This window comes from Trichoderma camerunense (assembly GCF_050948025.1).
Source record: "Trichoderma camerunense strain CBS 138272 chromosome Unknown V8C40scaffold_6, whole genome shotgun sequence".
In the NCBI taxonomy this organism is placed as follows: domain Eukaryota; kingdom Fungi; phylum Ascomycota; class Sordariomycetes; order Hypocreales; family Hypocreaceae; genus Trichoderma; species Trichoderma camerunense.
In genome coordinates, this window is record NW_028145364.1 from 673,462 (window position 1) to 689,930 (window position 16,469).

The 16,469-nt window shown below is 49.2% G+C and overlaps 5 protein-coding genes across 5 annotated transcripts; 3 read left to right on the top strand and 2 right to left on the bottom strand.

The window, feature by feature from the left end:
* The first annotated feature begins 313 nt into the window (after nt 1–313).
* V8C40DRAFT_240797 (uncharacterized protein) lies at nt 314–780 on the top strand. The gene has a single exon (XM_083214880.1). The coding sequence runs from the start codon at nt 372–374 to the stop codon at nt 591–593; it is 222 nt and encodes a 73-aa protein (XP_083074819.1). The 5' UTR covers nt 314–371; the 3' UTR covers nt 594–780.
* A 16-nt stretch (nt 781–796) lies between these two features.
* Nucleotides 797–5,432, bottom strand: V8C40DRAFT_240798 (ADP-ribosylation factor GTPase-activating family protein). Its single transcript, XM_083214881.1, has 6 exons — nt 5,039–5,432; nt 4,847–4,980; nt 4,397–4,786; nt 4,278–4,344; nt 2,878–4,219; nt 797–2,815 (listed from the first exon to the last, which is right to left on the bottom strand). Exons 1-6 carry the CDS (start codon nt 5,100–5,102, stop codon nt 1,495–1,497), a joined length of 3,318 nt encoding a protein of 1,105 aa, XP_083074820.1. The 5' UTR covers nt 5,103–5,432; the 3' UTR covers nt 797–1,494.
* A 1,304-nt stretch (nt 5,433–6,736) lies between these two features.
* Nucleotides 6,737–11,440, top strand: V8C40DRAFT_188564 (C2 domain-containing protein). The gene is made up of 3 exons (XM_083211834.1): nt 6,737–9,633; nt 9,704–10,285; nt 10,346–11,440. The coding sequence occupies exons 1-3, from the start codon at nt 7,030–7,032 to the stop codon at nt 11,309–11,311; spliced, it is 4,152 nt and encodes a 1,383-aa protein (XP_083074821.1). The 5' UTR covers nt 6,737–7,029; the 3' UTR covers nt 11,312–11,440.
* Nucleotides 11,441–12,063: 623 nt separating this feature from the next.
* On the bottom strand, nt 12,064–14,379 carry V8C40DRAFT_286365 (Hsp70 family protein; the record flags this gene model as incomplete). Its single annotated transcript, XM_083222522.1, has 9 exons — nt 12,064–12,417; nt 12,622–12,691; nt 12,755–12,879; nt 12,932–13,034; nt 13,113–13,374; nt 13,430–13,496; nt 13,550–13,594; nt 13,651–14,236; nt 14,291–14,379. 9 exons carry the CDS (start codon nt 14,377–14,379, stop codon nt 12,064–12,066), a joined length of 1,701 nt encoding a protein of 566 aa, XP_083074822.1.
* A 385-nt stretch (nt 14,380–14,764) lies between these two features.
* On the top strand, nt 14,765–16,256 carry V8C40DRAFT_264323 (uncharacterized protein; the record flags this gene model as incomplete). The annotated part of the gene is made up of 3 exons (XM_083219527.1): nt 14,765–14,801; nt 14,892–15,668; nt 15,745–16,256. 3 exons carry the CDS (start codon nt 14,765–14,767, stop codon nt 16,254–16,256), a joined length of 1,326 nt encoding a protein of 441 aa, XP_083074823.1.
* Between the last annotated feature and the right edge of the window lie 213 nt (nt 16,257–16,469).

Below are 16,469 nucleotides of genomic sequence, written 5' to 3' on the forward strand. Positions count from 1 at the left end.
TTTTGAGTCACAGCTCGATTACCGGGCGGTGCTAGGGCGTGCTAAGCAATTAAGGTATGGTGCTACCATTAAGGCAGCTTGGGGAGTTCCATGCAAGTAAGAGGTACCTACCGTCCCTTGCGTCTGGTGCTCTCTCGGTGCGCGGACCAGCTGACTTATTACACTGTCATGGGGGGATTAAAAATGAATGGTGCTAATGGAAAATGGAAAGGCCTTTGGTAGGTCAGTATGGCCTATGATTTTCGTAGCTGTAATGACCAGAATATCCCAGCTGTGGTTGAGCACCATCTCGTTCTTGTAGGCAGATTCTGTACCTCTCTAAGCTTGGGATGATATTGACTTTCGTATTTCCACATGGCTAAGCCATCTGCATGGCGTTTGACAGACAAACTAAAGTCTCGATCATATTTGTACATAGCTCCATGTGTCTCGCACTCACATGCCGGCAAATGACTTGCTCGCCATTTAATTCCCTGCAACTTGCAAGGCTGCCTTCGAGGCATCAGTCCCCGCTCCCTTGCCAGATAGTCACCTGCCACAGCCACTTTCTTCACTTGAGAGATACACGAGGCCCCATTTCCATGACCATGTAAGTCCTTCTCAGCCTCAGTCATGATAACGATACCGGAGGGCGCATGGCTCATCATGCCCAAACTGCTTGGATCACGCCTTTTTTTCAGCGTGGACATCAGAGCGTCGGTGTCACGCTCCGGGTTTGTGGCAAAATGAAGTCAGTAGACGCTTCAGCAGGACGCACCTACTTTTGTCGAGTTGCACAATAATATGCTACCAAAAAGCCTCTGTTTACTCGTACTAGAATAATCTGTCTCTGCCTATGACTTATTGCCCCTGGTAGGTAAGTACACATGGGAGGACGGCCAAGTCAAACACATTCACATGTGATGAGAGCAGCCCATGCGGTTTGTAGTACGAACCAACTCGTTCATCTCCATTATCAGATAGCCAAGATGCCGATGCAGCGTAAAGTGTAGCTAACTTGTTTGCTATCTATCTCTGATACCCTCTTTTCCAGCCGTAACATTGGAGCCTTCTCCCCCATCTCATGTTTCCATTAATCATTAATCACTAGTTTTCCTACTACCCAGCACAATTATACCTTTCCAATATTACACTCCCGTGGCCCTCTAACCGTATTTCTCCAGAAAAAAAGCTTGGGCACCCATTATCGAGCCTGGTTCCATCGTAATCATATCGGCTCGTGCAAATCTTCATATAGCTTCTCTTTCCAGTCGTCAAGACACTGCTCCAAGAACGCCAGGCCAACCCCAAGTCACCGCATCACGTCGCATCACACCAGGCCGCCTCCCCTTGAAAAGAAAAGCCAGATAACAATAATAATGATGTCCCTCATCAAAGCAAATGTACATGCGTAGAACCGTAACCACTAGCTCATCTGAAGCTGCGGAGCCAATGTGCCTCGTACATTTGATAGCATAGCGTGAATCCCGCCAATCGATCCCAGAATTTGGGCTCCTATTTTTCCGGGATGGGCGACCTTGCCAGCCTCCCCCCTGCACTCACTCGCTTCTGAAGACGAACTTCTTTGTCTTTTAGAAGCCTATCAGCGGAGCTGCTGCCGCTGGTGGGTAACGAGGGCACCGTATCGTTGCCGCCAATGGTGAACCCTTTGCCCTTCTTCTGCTCGTAATATTGCTGCGCGTACCTTCCGAGCGGGAATGCCGGAAGAGATGCTGGGATTTCCGCGCCATTCTGAATCAGCAGTTCGGCTACGGGGAAAGGCACCGGCTTGTTCTCAGAATCTGTTGAGCTTTGCCCAGGAATGGGAGACGGTGAGGCTGGGTCAGCGGCCGCAAGCGCTAGCCACACAGCGTGCGTCCCTCGCATCCTATCTACAACATTTGGGTTTGCCCCCAGCGCCAAAGCGTAGAGTACTTGCTGGATCTCGTTCTTCTTAATAGCAGCCAACAAAGTCTCGTCCGCTGAAGCATATCGCGAAAGAGTTGGCGAAATAGGATCGACAAATGCGCGCTCCACATATTTCGCAGTGATGTATCTTAAGCGTCGCTCGCGGTTTGCTTGCGCTCCTAGCTTTTGAGTCTGATCAAGTTTAGCTTCCCAGACCATGTTGGACACTCGGTTACCGACGAGGAGGAGCATTTCGACAATATCGAGAGTAAAGGATTTGATGTCCAGAGTGAGAGAGCGTATCTTGCTGACGTGCGTTCCCAACGAACGATGGATGCCGCCGCATTCGATGCAAAGAATAATGCCCAAATTGATCGACACCCACTCAACCTTGATATCCGAGCCGCAGTCAGCACAATAGCAGTTTCCTTGGTCATTGTCCCGCAGCATCTGCAATAGCCTGTCTGGATGTTCATCGTAGCTTGAGCTGGGCATCCGCACTGGACTGGGCCGTGCGCCAACCGTTGTTCTTCGGAACGGGACCCCGCTATTTGTGTTGGAGTGATGAGAGTGGTGGGAGCCATGGACGGATTGGATCTTGCCAGTGAGAACGGAGCCGATATCCCTCTTAAGAGAAGAATCAGACCCCCTTGATGTTGCCTGCCGGTCCCGGTAAGATCGACCCTCCACAGCGCTTTGCAGAGCATTGTTGATGGACAAAATCCAGCTGTTCATATCCTCCTCGGACGTTGCTTGATACACACGCTTAAAATTGGGCGTGATAACCTCGAAACAAAATCGCCGCTCGGCATTTCTGGCTTCGCGGACCGAAGCCATGCGGAGGTCAATTGGGTCCATGTGGAGATCCAACTTCTGCTTCCAATTACTGTATTCGGACAGTTTACCCTGATCTAGAACGATCCAAAATCTGTATGTTGTGTTAGTGTGCGTGCCCAGAAATCAGTCGACCTAGAGAGGTGGGTTACATACTTGTGCCATCCCTGCTTGTTCAAGTTGCGAGGGTCAACGTGTCCGCCTGGCCTGTTCAATGCCCAGAGAAGACCTTCCTTTCTCTGTGATAAGTTCGATTGTAAGCTACTCTGGTCCTCGAGATCACGGATGCCTTTGAACTTTGAACTCTGGCTGGGGCTGCCGATAGCCGAGGCGCCGATATCCACAGGTGCGGGAATAGTCGCTGTTGTTTGCACAGCGCCGCTCGAGGTCGAAGGTTTGAGCTGAGAGCCTGTGCTTTCAGCTCTTCCAAGCTCCGTATCTGAGGTATGGGCTGTGCTGCTGTTAGAGTTTGCCACTATAGTCGCGGCGCTGCCGAGGCTGGCTTGTTCCGGTTCTGTGTACGTCTTGTTGCTCTTTTCTAGTTGACGCCGCTTCTCCTCACGCTCCCTTCGCTGGTATTGATATTCCTTGTCGGCCTCCTGGACCTCGTTTGCCAGAGCAACAAGCTGTGGGCGAAGATTTTCAATCTTTTGCGCTGTAGATAAGAATGAACCCGTCTGTGCATCAGCAAACTTTGTCAGATGTGACAACACCTCCTGGTCTTTGCGACCACCATGGAGATCCTGGACGAAACTTGAGTAGTCAAAGCGCTTTAGCTCGAAATTTCGCCGCTTGTTTTGATATTTAGAATCGCTTTCAGCAAGCTTCTTAGCCTTGACTGAGTCTTGACGCTGTCCAAGATATCGTGAAACATAGGCATAATAGTCTTTGCTCTCTTCCTCGAAATCTCGCTTCTTATTTTCTGCTTGCTTAATATCGAACTGATATAATTTGGTGATGGGATCGATAATGATTTTCTGAAGATTCGCGGTATTTTGGCGTTCATAGGCCAGGATTTCTCGAGCAATCTTGTCAAAGTAGTGCTCCAACGCAGGCTGAACGGCGTTTGCATTCGTAGACGAGGCTTCGCGCAACGCATCCACAAAAGCGACAAATGCTTCGTTGGCTTCGGTCTGAGATGTATGAACTTGTTCTGCTTTCTTTAACACCTTTTTCATCTGCGCGCGCATGTTTCCGGTCTTTTGTTCAAGTGCTTTCAGTGTGGCGCGGAAAACAGGACCATCGTCGGCCACAGTAACATCTTCGGCTGGCCTGGGAACGCATTGTACGTCTACTTTTGCAGATTCTTTAGTTTGCGGAATAGAGGGTAGGTTCATTTCTCCAGGGGTGAGCAAGGGGGAGAGCGGCTGCTCGTCAATATCCGCGGCGGCGAGGCGAGAGTCTACCGATTGAGCTGAAGCAATTCGGATCTTGGGTGGTGAGGCCAAAAGGAACGGTGCCGAGGGGGAGCTGGGCTGAGTTGGTGTTGTGTATGAACCTGAAAAGAGGTTTGTCAGCAACAAGAAGACTTTGCAACTTTAACCGGCCGAGCATACTTGAAACCCAATATGAAAAAGCAGCGAGAGTGTGCAATCGGTGAGCGCGTGAATCGTACTCGACAAACTTGAGACAGTTAGCTTCACAGTCCATGGGAAATAGGAGGTATGCGACGAACGCTGCAGGAGTTCCTCCAGCCACCGCCTTTGTCTTCCTGACGACTAGGAGCCTTCCATTTCCACGTCCATTCGAAGGACACCGCGGCGCTCCCGCTTGTTGAATAATCTCCAACAAGAGCCACATTGTCATTTTTATGCAAATTGGGATTGGCGTGGAACTCTCGGGTGACTAGATTCTCGACTTCCTTTGAGGTGGAAGCGTAGACAAAGGTGAGGCCAGATATGTTGGTATCGGTCGACGCTGTTTGGCCGTCGGGATTTGGCGAGTTCGATAGCGCGGGCTGCGTCGTCTGGCGGATAACAAATGCGAAGGTAAATATAAGCTCATCATCGCCGCTTAGCTTGAGTAGGAAGTTGGGCGGTCCATTGCCGTTGGAAGACTCGGGGTCCTGATCCCGGGAATGTTAGCTTCAGGAGCGGGATAAACAAAGACATTGCGCAGGGCTAACCTGGACAAATTCTATGGGGTTGCTGTCGCCCGGAGGTCGCGCGGCGCTCACTCTGCTGGCCGGGAATGCGTTGGGAGTGATGTGAATGGAAGTGCGCTTCCGCGGGTTCGTAACAACAATCGAGGTGATGCTCACTGCAGGCTTAAGTCAGTATGCCAAACTGTCGCAGATCTGGTCAGGGATGGCACGCACGGCGATTCTGGTCTCTGAGATACAGAGTCGACCCATCGTCGGGTCTGCTACTGACATTGCCCATGGCGACGGGAGCTCAGCGGAGGCCAGCAGCGGGAGCTGGGGAATGGCGATACTGAGAGGCGAGCGAGCTGGCAAAGGGAAGATGGCGCGGGGCTCGAGGCGGGAAGCGGATCGTCATCTGGAGGCCAGAAGCGATCAGACAGGCCGCAAGAAATGCTTGGATAAGTGATGACAGCAAATGTATGCGGTGGTTGAAGGCTGCAAGACTGCGATCGATGCGATGCGGGAGAGGAGAAGAGAAGAGAGAAGAGTTCGGAGGGCGACAAGACGAGCCGCACGCAGAAGTCGGGGAGGTGAATAATAAAGAGTTTGGACGTTGCAGAAGTATACCGCGGCCACAGACGCGCCTATAATGGCTGAATGGGTATCAGGTGGAACTCTGCTGGGTTTGGCCACTGAAGGTGACCTGGAGCGCAGGGCTGTGGAGATGTGGCTTCAGCTACCAGGCACCGCTAAACGCCTTCAAGGAGGCGCCTGTTACAGATAAACATCCATCTGAGCTCCTCTTTGTTAGCGCTGGCTGGGTCAAGGTTCTTTGTTAAAACCGACTGAGCCACGAAAGGCTTGCGTTGGGCCTGGCTGGGATTTACGAGAACTGGATGCAATGGTTGAATGGCTATCGATAATGCGATCAAGCAGTTGAGCCGTTGCCGCCAAGAAAGTATCTAGGTGGTAGATCGTCTTACTCATTGCATTTCTTTTCCGCGTAAAAGGAACTCCAGGTGATCTTGGCCGCTGGCGGGTAAGTACATGCGGTACTCTGTAGATGGCAGAGGTACCCGTAGGCTAAAGAACTTCAATGCACAGTTTTTGATTACATGTAGTTTACTACATATTGAGTAATCCCTTTGTTCCTCTATTCAAGCTGAATCTTGCTTTGCTTCTAGTTACCTAAGGAATGATTGATGTCATTAAGCTTCTCCGCACTACTTCAAGGTACTAACTGACAGCATCATGGGTGCTAGACGGGACAAAGCAAGATGGTGGCGAGATCTATCTAGCCTCACACGTGCCATGGGAGCATGTGAATCCGACGCGCGTGCGTGATGTAAAAATATCTACAACACCGGCAACGACGGGGCTGACGGCATGGACTGTACTTGTTCAACTTACTCAAGGCAGAACCTATTCTTAGGTTAGGTAGAATCAATACAACTCCAGTATCATGACTGTCATCTTCGTGGAGTTACAAATTAAAACACCCCCTCCAAAGCACAGCAAAGCGGGGTTTCCAAGGGCAACTTGTGCCAGTTGGTTCGTATCGTCCCCTGGAACCAATTGAACGAGAACAATGTGACAACCCCAGGATTTCCATGTTAAAGCCTCTCGATAACTCTGCATGTACTCGTATCACAATCACAATGCATGTACACTTTCATTGAGACTCCAAGCCCCGACCAGACCAGCAAAGGCTCAGTAAATATCGCATAAGCCCGTGTCATTACCCGTGCTCAATGTCTCGTTATAGATCAGTGGCTGTGGGGTCGCACTCTGCTTCGTATCCCTTCGCACATCCAATGGACATCAATTGCGTCCGTCAAACGATTTAGCGCCCCTCTGCAACAAAAGCCCGGTTCCTGATTGCGCATCCCGTGGCGCATGCTTGGATGTCTTCCAGGGGGGTTCGCGCTTAAAAGAGCACCATCAGGAGATGACGTTCAGGCGCTGCTGTCTCCACAGGTCAGTTACACCACCAAACCTCCATCCATCCTAATTAGCAGTGGCCTCTCTTCCCAACACCACGTAGTCGATACGAATCTCTGCAACACCGTCCAGCCCTTTGTTGTCTTTTTCTTCCTTCAAGCGTCGCCCACTAGCCGCCTTCGAGCCTCGGCTGCCTGCTCGACCCCCCCTTTTAGATTCAGTCCGGCTATGAGGCTTAGCATCCGCCGTGGGCTTGGGCATCATTCTGCCTGCTGAGCGTCGCCATGTCGTCAGCGTCGCACCGCCAGTCGTACCAGCCTCAACATGGGCACAGCAATAGCAGCAAAGACATGGGAAGATCGCGGCCTCAGTCTCAAGCGCAGCATCCTGTCGACCCCGACGAAGCTCGAAGCTTTGCGCTGCGCACCGCCTATCTGCACTACCTGTTGCAACCCAAAGCCAAACGAAAGCAATATGTCCCGGCTCCGAAGGTGCCCACTCGAACACACACCAGCGTGGGACAGCTCGTGCAAGATTTCGTCTCAGGAACCTCCACGAGCATCAAGCTACCTCATAACTTTGCTGCCGCTCTGCTCGACCGTGTGGGTGGTGTGTTGAGGGGCAGCGAGGCCCTGCCTGGTTACAGCGATGCTGCGGTCAAGAGAAGCTTTGCCGAGGCGTATACGGCCTTCTCCGAGAAGACATTTCGAAAGACAATCGAGAAGGAAAGGAAATTTGAGCCCTTGGTCTTGATCTTCTACTCTGCAGCGACGAAAGCCGCCCAGAAAGGAAAGGCAGCTGACGATGAATCCGACTCCTGGAAGCTACTCCCAGACCGCCACCTGGCCATGTTTGTGAGGCTTGCCGCAAATGTCATGAAAGACCTTGGCCATGACCGAGATCGCCCCGAACTAATGACTAGGCTCAAAGATCTAGAGACCAAGCTTCTTCGAAACGACCAGGACCTGGTCAGCAACAGCACTGCTGGCACGGGTACCACAATCGAAGTGATTGTGCCCCTGAGCTACGAGGTCAAGGACATGCCCATGGTGCAGGTGGTTGCAAGCATTTTTGGGATGGGCCTCTCAGAGGTTCAGAAGGAACTCAACGCAAACCGTCAGGTATGGACAGAGGAGGCCGCTCTCAAAGATCTCAAATCATACCAGACTAGGCTTAATGCCAATCTACCTGGCACGTTGAGCAGTCATGATTTTGATGTTGAAGATGGCTTTACCGAGTGGAAAAAATCCGAGGCTACACATCTCTCACAGATGATGATGGATATCTTGACTGCCAAGCCAGAGTTGGCAAAAACCAAAACCGGTCCCATCGATAAATCGTTGCCGAGTCGACCGGGATCACTTTACGCAGATGACCAGGCATATGCTGATCTGAGCCGTGTGATATCTGACCCAGATTCCTCTTCCTTCGCCTTTGATCCATCCATCAGCCTAAGTTCCTTGGCGATTGGCGAATCAAGCAGTATCAGAACCGTAGATGAAACGATATATACGTTTACACCCCCTAACCCCAGGGCATTTTACAAATTCATTCTTCAGCAAGCAATGCTGTTTGATCAGATCCATGCCGATCCCAACATGGACTACCAGCCGCTGTCACACAAGTCCATGGACCTGATGAATGAACTTTGTGTACGGTGGCGCATCCCGCAGTTCTCGCGACTCGTCGTTCTCCTGGAAGCAGCCGCCAATCAATTCATTGAGAAAGAGATAGCCCCCGAAGACCTTGATGCTGTCTTTGACATGATCAAGTCTCCATCACAGGAGCTCAAGAAGCCACCCCATATACATCAATACAACGCACCCCTGACCGATTTTGACCCTAGCCGTTGGACGATGCATGATTTTGCCGCTTACCAGCACACTCTTCATATTCTTCACGATGCGCTGTTGCAAGAACTTTACGACCTCCTGGAAGGATGCTACGAGGTTAAGCCACCAAACATTGGGCCTGTCATGTACCTTTTAGAGAATCATATTGGCCAAGACGCAACCTTTTCTCCCCGAGCCGAGGTGATGGAAGACTTCAGGAAGCTCCTGGCCGAGCGTCTGGCCCACAAAGCTACGGAAATATACCACGAAAATATGCAGAAACAGATACCAGAGCGAAAGGAAGAATGGGACTTTGCTCACGTTGTCAAACTTGGCAAGGCAGTGAGCAAAGTGTGCGACCGAATTCGAAAGCGATACAAAAAGACTGCAAGCATCATGGGGGTCGATCCGTTGAGTATTCTGGTCTATGAAGTGTTTCCAAAATTTGAACAAGATGCAAGCGCCATCATCCAAATCATTATGCAAGGGGCCAGCGAGGGAGGTGAGGAAATCGACATCCAGGACGGCTTTGAGCTCTACAAGGAGCTGAAGGATATCCGCGGAATTCACGAAGAGTTCCTCCCCAAAGAGCCTTTTGCCTTCAACATTGAAGACTTACTTGTCGACTTTGTGTGGCGCTGGCTACACTCGGCCGAGACTCGGATGACGGATTTTGTAGATGAAGCAATCAAGCAAGATCAGTTCCAAGTTAGGACAGAGAGTCCGGATCAGATCCCTGGAGACGCGCAACGGCATAGTGTGTCCATTATAGACATGTTCATGCTGTTCAACCAGACAGTAGATCAAGTTTTCAAGCTGGAATGGGCTAATGCAGAGCACCATGCCAGGTTCATGACCTCATTAGCAAAGAACTTTTCCACAGGTATTGGTCGATACTGCGAAACTGTTGACCAACAGTTTGCAAAGGAAATGGATCGGCCCTCTGCCCAGGAGCTCGCAGCACAAACCCAAACTACCCAGGAGAAGTGGATGCAGTATGCCAAAGACGCATGGAACAACAAGGAAAAGGCTGAACCATTTCAGTTCTTCCCAGAGGTAAGCCTCTAATTATTTTATGCAATTACTCGTCCATTGATAGTTCAGGCTAATTTAAATTCCCCCATAGTCTTTTGTTAAGCTCAACAACATCGAGTATGCCATGCAAGAGCTTGACAAGTTAGAAAAGACAATGAATGTCGAGGCTTGTGCGGCTTTGCTAGAAAAGAAAGATGGACCTAAGAAGAAGACACGAAAGCCAAACAAGTATACGTTCACCATCAAGGTTGTAGAGGCTGAGGATCTCAAAGCTTGCGATCCGTCAGGCTATAGCGACCCGTACGCAGTCTTTGGTGACGAGTATCAGAAGCGACTTCACAAGACGCGTATCATTCACCGGAACCTAAACCCTCGCTGGGATGAATCGTTTGACATTACAGTCCAGGGACCCGTTAACGTCATTGCGACGATATGGGACTATGATACTTTTGGAGATCACGACTACGTCGGACGAACCTCTCTCAAGCTGGACCCCAACCACTTTGGAGACTATCTCCCCCGAGAGTTCTGGCTGGACCTGGACTCACAAGGCCGCCTGCTAATTAGAGTCAGTATGGAAGGAGAGCGTGATGACATTGTGTTCCACTTTGGAAAAGCTTTCCGCCACCTAAAGCGCACAGAAAGAGACATGGTTCGAAAAATTACAGATAAGGTATGTTGTGTTCCTATGTGTTATGTATACTAGGATTCTGGCCGGCTAATCCAAATTCAGCTCACCGTTCAAATTAACGAAACCCTGTCGCTGGAGACTCTTAGGAGCCTTATAGGGTCTGGAGGCGTAGGCGCATCGATTACGAGTCTGTGGAAGAAGCGAACGTCCACCAATACCCCTTCGACAGGGCCCACCCAGGCGCAGATTGAGAGCGCTCTCACCAATCTGTTTTCTTATTTTGATGACAACTTTGCCATTATGAAGATGACCCTAACAGACGCTACAATGATAGCTGTTATGACTCGTCTGTGGAAAGATGTCCTCATGACGATTGAGAATCTTCTCGTCCCACCATTGTCAGAAAAGCCATCGACCCAAAAGCCTCTCTCGCGAAGAGAGCTCGACATTGTGTATCACTGGCTGGAAATGTTGTTCGTCTTCTTCAATGCCAAGGATGAGCACTCGGGCGAGCAACTCGGAGTTCCCGCCGAAGTACTTAAGTCGCCTAAGTGGCACGAACTGGCCTCGCTGAACTTTTTCTACTTTGAAGATACCAGCAACCTCATTCGGGAATCCGAGCGTATGGCTGCGGCCTCTGCACAGCGAGCTCAGCAAGCTTTGCAGCAACAGAATCAGCCGCAAAGTCAGTCGAGTAATAGGCTGGCAGTGCCATCAAGCTTGGGAGCATCTCTGGGCGGGGCCGGCTCGTTTGCAAGTATGGGCACCATCAGGCGTGGTAAGAGTATCATGATGAGCCGCAATCTAGGCACGATGCGTAAGGCCAAGGAGGCGAAGCGACGCGAGATGCAGGCGGATGCCAGTGACGATATGATCTTACGAATCCTGCGTATGCGTCCCGAAGCGGCAAACTATCTCAAGGAGAGACAGCGTCAAAAGGAACGACAGGCTGCGACGGCAGCTGCAGCGCTCATTGTTAGGAACAGTGTGAACCAAGGCTGGAACTCTGGACCGGCCTTTTCTGGCGCGCCGTTTGGGCGAAACAGCCTTTTGCCTAACAGGAGATGAGGTCGTGGTGGATGAAAATAACGAAAAGAAAAAAGGAGGGTGAGGGCGATGGAATATGTGCAGCATATGTGAATGAATTGGCTGGGGAAGAGAAAGTGTGGTTTGCCCAAGGGGGTTTTGTGATGAACGCAGCTCCATCTTTGCTTCTGTACCTTGTCTTTAGTGATTTATTGACTGGCCCTGGCGGGAAGAGGCCTCATCAGATACCCTTATGAGTGTAGGTATATACCGAGGTCATAGATTGAGACGGTTTGATTTTACGACCATGTCGAGCATTTTGAGACGGGAGGTGGCATTGCGAGCCTAGCAAGATAGTTAATTTTCAGCGTGCTATGAGAGTGATCGTTCTCCGGTGTGATGTCGATGGCAATGTCAAGTGTTTTAGGCGTGATACCAAACAGCGTGCTATTTAGATAGTCATCCTCCAGTGTGATGTAGAGGGTAATGTCAAGTGTTTTAGACGTAATACTAAGCAACTTCATATTTTGTCTTGAGCTATCTTGTTTGTCTGCGATATTCCCCCTAAAATCTCACTGAATTGTCAAATATTGCCAACTTTTGTCTAACCACGCAAAAAGCAAACTCGCCAGGCAACCTTTCTCTTTTGCCAATATCAAAACGCCTCCGTCCGTAACCAGCTCAACAAGCTCAAAAAGAATATCAGTAGTAGACACTCCGTTAGGGAAAAGATTCTCTTCCCCAGAGTGCCAATCGTCCCCAGAGTTTTCATCCGAATCATAGTCTCCCGGCCATTAATTCACGGTGGAACCACAGCGGGTATAGTCCATACCGATTTTTTTGGACGCCATGACTTGATTCTTGTAAACAATCTCAAAGTCCAGAGTTACTCCATTCGATGTCATTTTAACATCAAAGTTAATCCGTCTAATGACTTGCCCTATAGCATTTGTCCAAGTAGGCAGACTGTCGAAATCAGGGACAGTTGACCAGCGTACGTCGCAGAGTCGCTTGACTGTCTCATCGCATCTCGCTGGTGGTGTACTCGCTGTTGAGTAGATGATATTAGTCTGAACTGTTTTGGTCGGTTTCGCGAGGTCTTGACAAAAGCTTTTAATGACAGGTTTGTCAACAGGAATAGCAGTGTCCTTGATGGTGTGTTAATTCTGATCGAACTTGCTTATGTTGGCGCGGTGACTTACAATGCATAAAAACCAAGATGTTTGGTTCAGAGCTCTATATGCCTGATCGATGTCGCTCCAACGTCTATCCCGTATATCATGTAGTTTCGCTTCCCAAGGTGTTTGATAACAAGATATGCCGTAGCTCATCCGTGCAATCCTGGAACGTACTGTAGACTCGGTCGTATCTTCAGATAACTCAAGACCCCGTATTACGGCCCCTCTACAGACTGCTGTCCAACTGTATAGCCAGGGGAAAGTGAGTTAGCATCATTCCTTCGCCGACGTTCTTAAAGACACTTACGGTTCTGCACCTGAGCCTTGTAGTACTTCAGTTTTTTCCTTTTGGCTCTCCTTGAGGTTCAGTTTATCTTGAAGTCGAGTATAAAGGAATGGCTGCCTGCCAAATCCACCGACTAGGACGAGGAACTGAGATTTTTATTAGTGTTGTCACCGGCGATAAGGAATATATATACCATACCTTTGGTTCTTCTTTGTACTTTCTCTTGACACTTTCTGCTTGGTCAGTCACCAATTTTTCTATTTCAGCCACAATTGGCTTGAAGATATTCTGGACATCTTTGCTGTTCAATAAACCGGTTAGCTGGCATCCACAAAATCTAATAATGGCAGTTTGAAATCGCCCGCCTTAAAGTACTCACGCATCAAACTTAATATCTGAGAAGCGAAACTGATCATGAGTCCTTTTTCTGTTCAGCCCGCTGGTTGGCATCTGAAGTAGCCAGTGCTGGTCAGTGTTGCGAAACTGAGGTTTGATGCCATTCTCCCAGTCATTATGTATAATACGGCTCAGCGCTCCTGATTCCTCAAGTATTTGCCATGCATCTGGAGAGATTTTGTCAAGCTTGCTTCGAAGGGTTGTTTGGAACACTTCGTCCAAGAAGGTAGCGCCGCAAAGTTTTCCTATACGTCTATTAGCTGTTGTACGTCGACCGACGTGGAATGGATAACACCATACCGTCTCCCTTGACGCTTTCTTGCACTCGAAGCGGATCAGTTTTAGTGACGGTGTAGGTAATAACATCCTAAAATCAATGTAAGCTATAATAAGAGCCAAGGATATTCCTCTAGAACTTACAACAGTGCCTCCACCAGCATCACAAACAATAAACTGGTCTCCAACCTTGGTAAAGGTGTTAATTTTTGAAAACAAATTTGCTGCACCTAGAATGCTCTCACCTTCATATTTGTCTGGTTATATGTGCACATATCGTTTATGGTAGCCAAGGCAGCCGCTTCTGGCTCTGTAAGGAATTCCAGGATGGTGTCGCCAGCAGTTCGACTTTCTAAAATGCCGGCCTTTTCTATGGCCTCAAGCATGCGCATCTGAGCGTAGGGGGGCCATATAGCAGGAATGGTTGCAACAACCTTAAACCTGGAAATGTCCACCAACTGCCCACCAATAGCTCTCCTAATGTTCCTAATGCTATGCTTCCATAGCCCCCGTAGATAGTCGCTGATAACATCCACGACAGGCTTGTTGGACTCTCTCAAAGAAGTTTGAGAAGCTTTAATCTGTGCCGCGTTGCGAATATCGTCGGGAATGTCGCTTTCGTCTAAGAGACAAAGCTTGAACCACTCGAACTTGAGTGAGGATGCTTTCTCCGGAACAGAGTAACCCCAAGATACTACACCTTTATCGTCGTAATGAATGGCGCTTGGGACCTTTTCTTTGTCGCTGCAGTGACTTTTGCTGGCATCCCAGTTCGTTATTATGTTGATATGGCCAGGTCGACTTGAAGTAGTCCAGGCCACGCCGGAATAACTGCCTAAAGTCAGTGGTCCTCCTGTTCTCTTTGTCCAGGCACTATAGACTTACGTTGTACCAAAGTCTATGCCTATGATTATCGTGGGCTCTTGGTCCTTTCCCCCGTCGGTGGCTGCTTGCGTTTGATAGGGCTGAGGCATGATTGTTGGCTATGAGCTGATGCTCTTGCGTGGTAGAAGTGCTCTCAGTGGATGAGGATGGGTGTGTGCGTGCTAGTTGTGAGTAGAGTTGGGAGAGAAAGTTTACACCTGGCAGATTTTATATCTTTCGATAGATACGTAGCAGAACCTTAGGCATCAGTGAATCAAACGGAGGGGATGATGTTAATCCGCAACAGAAACCTTATAAGGCGTACCCTTCAGCATACTTCACTGAGCGAGAAGTCTCCGATGTAAAGTTACATGGCAGGGTACATAAGAAGTCAATTTCAGCCGTGCTTCTTTGACCAAAACTCTTACCCGACCACATCACGCTTGGGAGAACCTCGAGTCATCTTCTAGCCTCTCCAGCACGCAGCGATCAGCAATGCCACCGAATATACCCACAGCCGCCGGCATAGATGGTGAGAACTTCCACTTTGCGGACAATTTTTTTAGTTTAACCTGCTTCGCTCCACTCGTTGAATGGGAATGACAAGCTGACAGTTGGAAAGCCAATGAAATGGCCGGCCATAATGATTCACAGACTGAGATACATGAGCAAAATGTACCTTCAGACTCCCACCTTGGCAGCAATGACCAGGAGCTGGAGAACTCAGAACTAGTGGTAATCGGCCAGCGTCCGGCTCCATGTACCAGAAAGCGAAATCGTGTGAAAGATGAAGAAGAAGACGAACTTGCGATGCCTGCGAGGTACAGCAGAATACGCACGTCTACTATGCCCGGAGCGGAGAATTGGGAGGCATTCGCTCTGTCTCAGCTGGCTCAGCGTGATCCTCAGGTCGTATGTGATCTACTTGATTCTAACAGGGCCGAAATCAAGAGACAACGGGTGAAAATCAAGTCACTGGAAGCAGAGATCAGCCAAGAAAAGAAATCTCACGAAGAACAGCGCTCCAAACTTACCAAGAAGATGAAGGCACTTAGGATTCAGAACCAAAACTTTCTCCTCCAAAATAGGGAAGATTTCGGCACAAAGAAGGCATCAGATGACACCATCAAGGGCATGTGGTGGCAGTTATCTTACAAGATAAAGAACACCGTCAGTAACTATTTTACTGAGCGGCCTCAGGACGAGACGATCTTCGTCAATGGTATTGAGTATCATATACCGCCGCAGTCCAAATCTCGTGACCAAATTCTTGCTATACGAGACAGCATCAAACGTCGTCAGCTATGGAATGCTATATTCTACCACATTTTCTCGGGCAACAGTCGTTACTCTCTTGGAAATATTGGAGGCCCAATAGCTCGCCTTCTTGCGGATCTAGGTACACCTGAAGAGCTTCCTTTCATTTATTGCCTCCTATTGTTCAGATGAAACGGCTGACATCCCTTATTTAACAGACCCCGCCAATCTCCCTATGTCTCAGTATCTCCAAATGATTAGCAAAGTAAAATCAGCTCTTGATCTAGACCTTGAACGAGAGGCAGATTCCGGAAGCAAGTCCAAAATAGAGGAGATGATTCAAGACACAGTTATTCACTTCAAAGATATCGTAGCAGACAAGAAACTGCACGGATTTGAGAAGGACCTGAAATTAATATTTTCGGATGCGTGGGATATCTATACCTCCATGATGACGTCCAAAGCCATCTTTATCATACAGTGGCGAACAAGTGATGGAGTCAACGACTATCATTATGATCCAGAGACTATGGAACTTTCAGGCATCATTGATCCCAACGATGCACCCGAACACGTTGTCGGGGTGATCGAGTCGCCGGTATTGTGGAAGGTTGGGAATGGGGACGGCGAAAACTTCGACTCTACCACGGTCCTATACAAGCATGGCATATTTGTATGGGAGGACGAGAATGAGCCCAGTACGTCTATTTGGGACATTCCATCATCGTAAGGACATGGGCTTGAGGTGACATTGGTACACATGATTAACGAGCTTGGGACCAGGATGACTCTTTCTCTTACCGCTGCCTGCCAGAGGGCATTTGGTTTGTGGAATGGCCAATAGCGGCCCAAAGATAGCTATCTAAAACTAAAGGACGTCGGGAAGAATATCTAGCAAACGTCAATTGGCTTTTATTTGGCATTCAGATTTCCCTGGTAATTA

What these genes read in the sequence shown, in the direction of transcription:
- V8C40DRAFT_240797 (XM_083214880.1), top strand. Translation starts at nt 372, where the DNA reads ATGGCGTTTGACAGACAAACTAAAGTCTCGATCATATTTGTACATAGC.
- V8C40DRAFT_240798 (XM_083214881.1), bottom strand. Translation starts at nt 5,102, where the DNA reads ATGGGCAATGTCAGTAGCAGACCCGACGATGGGTCGACTCTGTATCTC. An exon ending in TCTCAGAGACCAGAATCGCC is followed by an intron (nt 4,981 to 5,038) that starts GTGCGTGCCATC and finishes TTAAGCCTGCAG; the next exon opens with TGAGCATCACCTCGATTGTT. An exon ending in GCTGGAGGAACTCCTGCAGC is followed by an intron (nt 4,345 to 4,396) that starts GTTCGTCGCATA and finishes AACTGTCTCAAG; the next exon opens with TTTGTCGAGTACGATTCACG.
- V8C40DRAFT_188564 (XM_083211834.1), top strand. Translation starts at nt 7,030, where the DNA reads ATGTCGTCAGCGTCGCACCGCCAGTCGTACCAGCCTCAACATGGGCAC. An exon ending in CATTTCAGTTCTTCCCAGAG is followed by an intron (nt 9,634 to 9,703) that starts GTAAGCCTCTAA and finishes ATTCCCCCATAG; the next exon opens with TCTTTTGTTAAGCTCAACAA. An exon ending in TTCGAAAAATTACAGATAAG is followed by an intron (nt 10,286 to 10,345) that starts GTATGTTGTGTT and finishes ATCCAAATTCAG; the next exon opens with CTCACCGTTCAAATTAACGA.